Source organism: Antennarius striatus, chromosome 16 (assembly GCF_040054535.1).
Source record: "Antennarius striatus isolate MH-2024 chromosome 16, ASM4005453v1, whole genome shotgun sequence".
In the NCBI taxonomy this organism is placed as follows: Eukaryota; Metazoa; Chordata; class Actinopteri; order Lophiiformes; family Antennariidae; genus Antennarius; species Antennarius striatus.
Genome location: NC_090791.1, coordinates 13,242,153 through 13,251,851, shown reverse-complemented (window position 1 = coordinate 13,251,851; position 9,699 = coordinate 13,242,153). Strand labels below are relative to the sequence as shown.

The following is a 9,699-nucleotide window of genomic DNA, read 5'->3' as shown; positions in this document are numbered from 1 at the left end:
CAAGATGGATGGCTGCAGGGCAAAGTCTTACTTCCTGAGTCTAAGCAAACGTGGAGCAAAATCAAACAGTGGTATAATGTGAATTTTACTATATGTTACTGGATTGTACTGACTGCTATTGCTATTTTTCTTGAATCATCTGATTTATAATCAATATGTTTGGGTGTGTAGGAAATGGGTTCTCTTTTTTCCCCAGACTGAATCAGCAGATAGTAGTTTTTTAGCTGATGGTGGAGCATCCATGGAAACGGCCTTGTGGTCAGCCTGTCTCTCTCCGTGATTTAGCAGGGATTTTCTCAACTGTGTGCTTCTTATTGGTTTAAGACAGAATTTTATGGACTGGACATTTTAAAAGGAACTCAGTGTGTGGGTCAATTCAAACTGTCACTGTAGGCTATCTATAGTAGAGTCATTACCGGTGATATAAATATGCAAAGAACACAATAGGTTAGAAAAGATAATGTTGACGTTAATATTTGAATTGATCGTTGGACGTTTTAAAAACAGTTTTGGAAAGAGACACATACACACCAGACAGTCCATCAGTGATGACAAAACAGAAATAAAAGTTTTTTTCCCCTTGGTTTGCTTTGTCTAATTTTACTTTGTTGTCTGTTTTATTGTTGTCCAGTCTCCAGGGGTGTATTACCAGATTTTTTTCTCGTTTTCTTTTTCTCATCCTCTTCCTTTTTGCCTTCAGAAAGACCACCCATAGGGTTCGGAGGGGGCAGACGTCTCTGTGGAATAATAATGGGGTCGTCCTGGGAAAATTGCCCATGGAAAAGCATGTCTGAAAAAAAAGAAAAATCTGGTCTTGTGTCCGATCCTCTCAGAAATATCCATCAGTGCACTCCTGCTGTTCGGAGGGGAGCAGTCCCAGTGCAGACACTGGCCGGGTCTCTCTGACTTTGAGAGGCTGGGGCACACAGTTTGGACAAGATGCTTTTTTTATTTGAATAATATTTTTTAATACAAATTTACAGTGATTTAGGATTTTCTTGAGTGAATCTGTGGTGCTGCCTAGTCTCTGTGAGCATTTAAGGTAACTTATATTACAGTTAGCAAAGTCAAAGTTATAGATGATTTGATCATTAATTCCTCCCAGCAAGTTGATGCAAGTTGATTTGTTGTTATGTTTGGGCAGCTACTGAGCAAGACTGCCTGTTTCAAGCCCAATGAATGAGTCATTATGGTCTCACACAGGGAAAGCCTCAATCCTGATGTCATTTCCTGACAGATTTCTACAAACACCACATGACAAAGTTTCTGATGAAATAAGCTGAAAGAGGCCATCGTCCCTTTTTTTTATTTAGGGTGCAGTAGTAAGATCTCATTTAACTATTTTTTAACGTTTTCTGTAGATATATCTAACTCATTCTGTGTGTATTCTGTCAGGTTTCTTTCAGTGAAACGGCTTTGAAATGTCTGTTGATGTGATTAAGCACTACAAATAAATGTTGATTGATTGATTGATTGATTGATTGATTGATTGATTGATTGATTGATTGATTGATTGATTGATTGATTGATTGATTGTGGACAGGAAACATGCAAACAGACTTTTTTTCACTTGAAATAAGAGAATGACACCAGAAACAACGTGTAATTGTGGAAGGCTATAAAACAAATACACAACAAAAGATTGATGTAATTTTAACAGCTGGATTAAACTCTTTGACTCATTCGGAAAAGCCCAGTTGAATTTCCATTGGCCACGTTGATTTCTTGAAACCACCGGTGCATTGAATTCATATTCATGATTTCATACATATATTTTGGTCAGATTACAAATATACAAGAAGACCTTCACACCAGAAGCAGTGGATGGTGTGCCACATTGGTAAAATAGCCAACAAGCAAAGCGCTAACTCTCAAGGCCGCAGCTCGCTTCCACTTTGTCAAAACTTTATTGAAACATAACCAAGTGATTTTGGCCTTAAGTGGAGATTTATCACAATTATAATGTTTAAAAAAAACCAACATGAAAGTTTAAAAATAAATATGGTTTGCAGAAATGTACAATGCCAACATTTATTCTGGCAATTGAGTTGGTCTTCTAAGGGTATTAGCTTATTGATGACATATCATATCAACCCTGTAAGCAGGGAGTCCAAGGGCTGATGGGGCAGCAGCACCCTCGAAAAGTAGGTATTATAGAAACCACCTATTAATTAGAAGAAATCTGACACGGACTAACAGAAGAGAGAGGGAGAGTTCATACAGCTGAGGAAGAGAGAGGATATAGTAAGTGTTTGGATAGAAGTGTAGGCTTTTCTGCATGTCTAAAAAACACTCAGAAATTGTTGGAAATTATATCAGATATTTCAGCCTGCTCATTGAGACTATGCCAAAACTGTAAAAACTGTAAAACCTACCATGTTTTAAAGTACTGCAATTGGCTAAAATTGTTCTTTTGATTGATTATTAACTGTGATTTTGAATGAATGATTGGGTTTTAGTTCATGTGAACTTCTGATTTGTTTTTCATGAGCTGGGCTTGCAAATGTAAACCCTCCACATTTTTCCCATCCACACGCGCTGCCAACACCCTGATAATAAAACAATACTGCAAAAATGTTCTGTTCATTGTCTGAAACCGAAGGAACATGGACCTGCATTTACAATTGCCAATCATGGGAATGGCGTTAGCGTACGCCTGTTGGACCAGGCTCACACAGCGGTGAGACATTGTAATTGCTAATGCCAATAGTTTGAGTGAGACAACATTTCTTTTGCATTATACAATTTCCCCCCTGACAATGTTAACGTTTAGGTTGAGACTGCTCCCTTATTCCCTGGAAATTGTTTTTCTCAGAAGAAACTAAGACTAGGCCTTACTTTGAATCTTTCCAAACATGTGGATACCTGCTTCAGAAAATTTAAGTTTCATCATTCATTAAAGTAGTTCCTTTATTTAGAGGTAAAAATGTGGAGTGTAAGGTCTTACTGTCTTGTGCTTGTGATCTCTCTGCCATAGCTTTCTGCTCTCCATATGGCCTCCCCTTGCCCCATTAGGCTCTGAGGCCCTGCTGCCTCACTCTAGGCCTCAGCCACTGGAGATCAAGTGATAGATGTGCCCCAGAGGCTCTGTGTGGGAGGTGGTTCCAGGGCTTTACACCCTGGCTGCTCCTCACTGTCAGAGAAGATGTCAGCCTTCATATTCAACCATGGAGATCGGAGTCAAGCCTGCAGTTACAAAAGAGGAAGTGAGACATCAAACATATTAAACAAATTTAGAATATATGTGTGTAAATATAGTTAGTTTTTTTGTTGTTGTACCATACCAGTAATAGTGTGAGGACTGACGTGTTAAGCACATGTTTATGTGAGTGAATATACAGTATATATACATTATACAAACGTAATGTGTCTGGAAATGTTGTAACCCTAAATAAAAGAAAAAAAGTGTTATTTTAATGTTTACATCTTATTTCTAAATGTAAAATTAAAATATCCAATGCTAACTAGTCATTTATTTATTTATTTTCAGTTTATTTTCTTCTTTCCAGAAATGTTATTACAACAGATTTTACTTTGATCAGTATTGAGACATCAGCAACAATAAATAAATTGTTAATTGAGAAATTCTCAGTGAGTTTTTAATGATCCACTTTTCTATTTTTTCACTTTACAGCATATGTGCAGTGCAAAGTTGAGTGGCTCCTCCTTTCTTCAGAACTCATCAATAAAAAATGACAGGAAGTCAGATTGATGCCTGTGAATATTTAAATACTCCTGATGACGAGCCAACACACCAACATCATATTCCCATATTATTATGTTTTATTGGTATCTTGAGCAACACACAGCATTTAGTGTAGATAAGTAATTGGGCTTTACTTCCACTTTCTCCTTCCCCAATTACCACATCTAATTCTGTAACTCTACTATCAAATGGAGACTTAAAAAATAAAGCTGTCCCTTCACCATGTAGAGGTGAGGTGCAGCAGTGGGTGGCAGAGTTACACTCCGTCCAGTTGATGTGAGGAAAGAGACGTCATCTGTGAATGTGGCTGAGATTTCAACACAAAGCCATAGTACCTGATTGTGTTTACACTGTCACTGATTTATTAAAGTCAGCTCTATTCCTATATTTCTCAGCCAGAAATGAATAAACAATATTCAATGTTTAGTTTGTTTCTTTAAGGTCTGGTGTATACAGGCAGGGGGAGGGGTGAGGACGTATGTCTTCTCAACGGGCCGTGGTAAGAATGGACCTGTGACCGCATGGTCTGAGAAGCCAGGAGCCAAACCACTGTTCCCAGTAGCCAGAACAACGTTGATACAACAAATTCTGTTCCCACATAAGATGTACCAACCTGGTGATGGGGGTAGCCATCAAATAGGCACTGATTAATAGCTTCTGCAGTTATTTAGCGAAATTGATGTTAAGTGATTCAAACTCGGTAAATTAAACTTGAATTTAGATGAGATTATTAATATATTATAAAAATCTCACTCATTTTTGAGGAATAATAGACAAATCCAAGTGGAGACAGGTGGAAGCATGATTATTATTAACAGTTCGAGACAATAGCAGATTTCTCAGTGTTTGTTTTTATTGCAAACAATATAATACAAAAGATAAGCTTTTAAGACAATGCCATATTTACCTATGGAAACTGCATTAAGAGGATGATGACATGAGAACTAATGATAATATAAAATGAGGAACACAACATTTTTCAAAGTCAGAAAGTATCCTGTTGATTCCAGCACATTCTTTAGAAAAACAGGCACAGCGTCCATATTTATTAATTCTTTTTTTGTTAGCATGATAAAAAAGAAAACTTCCAATTTTTTTTTTTTAGAGAAAAACTCATCACATATTTATAAGTAATCTCCACATAACTAGTTCATGAATAACAGAAACTTTATACGGAAACATTTACAAATGATAAATAAACAAATTTGTACCACACACAACAGCAAACTATTCCACTGAAAACTTTTCATCCCAGATAGCTGCTGCTGAATTAAAAAGATAATTGCAAATAGTTATTTTCAAATAAAATTAATGCTAAAGAATAAATTAAGAAAAAGGTTAGGAAAAAGAACGAGACTGATTCGTGTCAGACTCAGACCTGCTGGTTGCAGAGGAGAGTCAGGTCAAAGGTCACTTCCTCTATCTCCTCGAGCAGGAAGTCAGAATTATGCTGTGGTTTCGACACCGCAATGCCAATAGAAAGAGCCTCCCTGCTGTGGCTCCAGAGGCACCAATGGTATCAAGGCAGAACCCAGATATAAGCAAGCATTGCACAGTTACATCTACCAACATAGTAAGGCCACTATTAGAATTACATGGCACCTGCTATAGCATTTGTAACACAATAATTTGAGCTAAAGCAACAAATATAAAGTAGAATAATTGACTAATTAATGTCCAAAAATTCAAATCTATTTTAAACCTGCATTGCTCAATTCTTGTATTTCATGGGAATTACAATAAAATATGTACAATAAAAAAAACTCAAAACAGAATTATGCTATAATAAGATGGCAATGTCAGTAAAGAGATGTCTCTTACTTCTGTACAAAAAAATACATTAATGAGAAGTAAGGCCTCTGATGGTGTTTTTACCGGGCATTCCTACTCCATTACATGTCTTATACCTTCAAATCATGATTCTGATGATGATGATGACACTGATTATAATGAAGATGACAAGAGCAGAACACATACACAGTACATACTAAAATATTTATAAGCAATATGTCCTCACAGAGGATTTAACTTTTTTAATCTAAAAAAATATAATCACAATTCCAACCAATATAAAAGGCACTGTTGTGAGCCAATCAAGATATATTTTCAGTACTATAAAAAGGCATTGTCATGTTTCTCTGTTGGCGATGAATGATGTGTGGCGTGGCGGCACAAAGGCGCCCTGGCAGAGAAGTCAGTTCATGTGGTGGGTGCTGTACAGTCAGTGCTGTGGCCGCCTCCTCATGGCCTTGAGAGCTGTGTGTAAATGGGCTGCTGCTCCCAGTGCTGTGGGCTGTGAGTCTGGGGTACAGAGGGCACTCCGGCATTGTCGGCAATTGGGGTGTAAATCGGCCTCTGGCTGGGGCTCATGTAGCTGAAGGTGGAATACAAGCCCGAGCCTTGGCCAGCCGCATGGCTGTAATAAGAGTTGGCACCATTCTGGTGATCTGAATAGTCATATTGTGCTCTTGTGATGGAGGGGTAAGAAGAGGTGCTGTAGTGCTGCAAGTTGAAGGACCCATATGTGACATGCTGAGGGGAGCCCTGCTGCTCACTGTAGTGGCTCGGGCTCAGCTGCTCTGTCTTGATCTGGGTGGTTCTTTGTTGACCCGGCTGGCCCTGCTCTCCTCCTCCACCCAAGGTGGTCAAAGAGTGCTGCTGCTGCTTGGCCATCCAAGCATGGGCCCCAACACTGGCTGCTTGGCCAACTGAGGAACCGTTAATGCCATAGCTGCCGGTGTAGCCAGCCTGTGCTGCTCCATTCACCCCAGCATGGCTGTGAGGTGGCAGGTATTGATCAAACTCGTCAACGTCGAAGCTCCCCATGTTGGAGATAACCTCACTGCTAAGCTCGCCAATGTCCACAGCTCCAAAGTCGATATTGAGCTGGCGACTGGTGCCCTCCTGCATTGAGCGGCCCTCACGCTTCAGGTCTGCTTTGCTAGAGGGCAGATCAGTCTTGGGGGTGGTTGGAGGTGTTGGTGGGCCCTGGGACTGACCTGGTTAGAGGAAAGTTGTTGGGTTAGGGGATGTTCTCACAGTTTAAAATCTCATTCTACGTTATCAAATGATGCATTTAAAGAAGACACTTCCTGCATGACAGACATGTAAATGCAAATTACTTCAGTAAAAAGATTTTACTGCCATTATCCTGACAGGTGTATTTGCTCAATGACTTGTAAAACCCACAAATCATTAACACGTGTCTGCCCCAGGCCCTGAAGGTTCTTAAGATTTGATTTGAACAAATTTTTACCAAATTGCGGCATTAAAAAAAAAAAGTTAATAGAAACTACTTTTTTTTCTTTATAATTTATCTATTTAATTTTTGTTTTTCTTTTTTCTTTTTTTAAGCTCTTTTCTTACTTGAATGCTCTCCTGGAGAATGCACCTCGCCCAGACTGGATGCTGGAGAATCGGCCTGCTGCAGCGCCTTGAAGATCGCATTAGGGGAGATATGCGTTTGCTCGCCGTCCTCTGGATCGTTTTGCCCGTTCTTGACAGACTTTCTCCGTCTGGGCTGATACTTGTAGTCGGGGTGGTCTTTCTTGTGCTGTACTCTCAAGCGCTCAGCTTCTTCCACAAACGGACGCTTCTCTACCTCATTGAGTAATCTAAAATCGGAGAGTGGAAAATCTACATTAAAATGCATGTAACACTAAATAAACACAAGATACTTTTAATGGACATGCGATCAACAGTAAATGTATGAATTTCTGCATTGATTGACTCGATCAGTAATGAGCCAAAACGGCCAAGTAGGCGTGTTGTCGGTTTTCTTTGCGCGCGATCATGGGGAAATAAATTTATAAGGAAATACATACATGAAGAAACATTAATGCGATGAAATAAATCTCATTTTTAAATGCCCAGACTGCAAAACTCTACTTGAAACAGTAGGCAGGTGGTGCATTGTGGAAAAACATTGTCCGGTGCGCACAGCGGCGCGTAAATACGCGTGGTAAGAGACTGGAAATGGAAGTCGAACCTACCTCCAAAGTTTGCCCAAAGTTTTGCTGAGTTCCGCGTTGTGCAGATGCGGGTATTGATCGGCAAGTTTCCTCCTTGCAGCTTGAGCCCAGACCATAAACGCGTTCATGGGTCTTTTTACATGAGGTTTATTTTTACTTGAGCCGTTGACGCGCACCGGCATGGGCACCAGCGTCCAGTCGTAGCCCTTCAACACCTGGGACACCGCATCTCTGATACACACGGGGAATTTGTCTTCTTCCCCCTCCTTCTTGTAGTCTGGGCCCAGAAGAAGGTGGTTGTCTGACGGTCGGGTGTTCTCAGTGTCCGAACCGGACCCGGAGGGGCATGGCGAGCCAGCGGAGTCCTCAGACATGCTGGGGCTGGGAGCGTCAGACTGACACTTCTCCTGTTCTTCTGTCATCTTCAGGTAAGGGTCGAGGAGATTCATGCGAAAAAATGACCGAAGAGCTTTTCGCAGTGAAAACGGAGAAAATCCTTTCTTTTCTTTTTTTTTTCTAAATCCACGCGCTGTGCCCGAAGACTGCAGTGACAGCCTGTGAGGGCACGCAGTTTGACGTGCAAACTTGAATCCTTTAGAAAAAAAAACACACACAAGAAAAAAAATAATTAAAAAAAAAAAAGTTTTGGACACTCCGTTTCTTTTCACAAGTTCGCAGAAGGGAATGCGGACTGCAAATGAGTCTATCCTTTCTAACGTACGACTGCGAAAGTGTAATTTTAGAGGCAACTGCGGCTTGCGCACCTTCTTTTAGAGGTTTGCTGAAGAGTCTACAAGCGCAGGCGGAGATGGCTGGATTTATGTTTGACGGCGAGGAAATGATTGGGGGAAACTTTGGGGGGGCGGAGATGTAACATGACTCTGAAGAACAGTCAGCAGGAGTAAAGCCCTAATTCAGATCGGGAAAGGTGCTTTTTAAAAAAAAAAAAAAAGTTGTACCAAAAGTTAAAAAGTACACCGTCTGAGGAAAATAATCAAAGTTGGGCCACTTTCATTAATACTAAGTACAAAATGGTACAATAATACAGCCTTTGCCATTTGAACATTATATATTAACGATCATACTGTACTTAGAGTAAACTAATTATATATATATATATACATATATATATATATATATATATATATATATATATATATATATATATACACATACACACACACACACACACACACACACACACACACACACACAATTAGTTTACTCTAAGAACAGTATAATCGCAAATATATGCACTCTTTTTTTTAAAAAACAATTCTTATCTTTCCATATGAATCCATTTTATCCTCACCTTAGAAGACTTACATGTTGTAGTAATAATCAAGTTTGTCATTCATCTAAAGTTACTTTCAAGAGGAAAATAATCAGCTGTTTGAATACACTTCAATTGATTGCAAGAGGGTTGTTGTTGTTGTTGTTGTTGTTTTTTACCATACTACACGTTTTTAAATATATGATGAATATATATATGTATGTGATGAATCTGATTTTTCGGGCGTAAGCGTTTATTTGTTTCTGGACACATGCGGACACTATTTAGCAGTTCGCTGCACACTGACAGTGGAGTGGGTCAAGAGCTGCAGCCCTCGGTTGTCTCTCCGAGGCCTCGTGGACCAATAGGGGGAGACAGCAGTCCAGAAACTTGGGCGGAAGCGGCTGCACGTGCAGAGTGCTGCAAGTCTACAAACAAAGCAACAGGGTAATACAAGGAGCGTTGCAGTGTGTATTTGTCTATAGTTGTTGCTCAGACCGTCTTCATTCCGGCAGATGGTTGTTCAAACAAGGTCATAGGCTAAATGAAAAAAATACATATAAAAAATATAACACACACACACACACACACACACACACACACACACACACACACACACACGCACACTATCATTCAAAAGGTTTCTTATGAAAGGATGACACTTTACTTTGTACATGTCTGTCTGGACAGTGTTTGAAAGATCCCCTCCTGATTTTTCAGCTCTGTTTTAATATATTTGTAAATGTTTG

General features: G+C 39.6%; 1 protein-coding gene across 1 annotated transcript; it reads right to left on the bottom strand.

The window, feature by feature from the left end:
- Positions 1 to 4,537: 4,537 nt before the first annotated feature.
- On the bottom strand, positions 4,538 to 8,615 carry LOC137609587 (transcription factor Sox-9-A-like). Its single transcript, XM_068336703.1, has 3 exons — positions 7,699 to 8,615; positions 7,073 to 7,320; positions 4,538 to 6,705 (listed from the first exon to the last, which is right to left on the bottom strand). The coding sequence occupies exons 1-3, from the start codon at positions 8,124 to 8,126 to the stop codon at positions 5,948 to 5,950; spliced, it is 1,434 nt and encodes a 477-aa protein (XP_068192804.1). The 5' UTR covers positions 8,127 to 8,615; the 3' UTR covers positions 4,538 to 5,947.
- Between the last annotated feature and the right edge of the window lie 1,084 nt (positions 8,616 to 9,699).

Bases quoted from the DNA above. Each gene is read 5' to 3' on its own strand.
- LOC137609587 (XM_068336703.1), bottom strand. From the start codon at position 8,126: ATGAATCTCCTCGACCCTTACCTGAAGATGACAGAAGAACAGGAGAAG. The intron at 7,321-7,698 runs GTAGGTTCGACT...CTCCGATTTTAG, and splicing joins ACTTTGGGCAAACTTTGGAG to ATTACTCAATGAGGTAGAGA. The intron at 6,706-7,072 runs GTAAGAAAAGAG...TCCTCTAACCAG, and splicing joins TTCTCCAGGAGAGCATTCAA to GTCAGTCCCAGGGCCCACCA.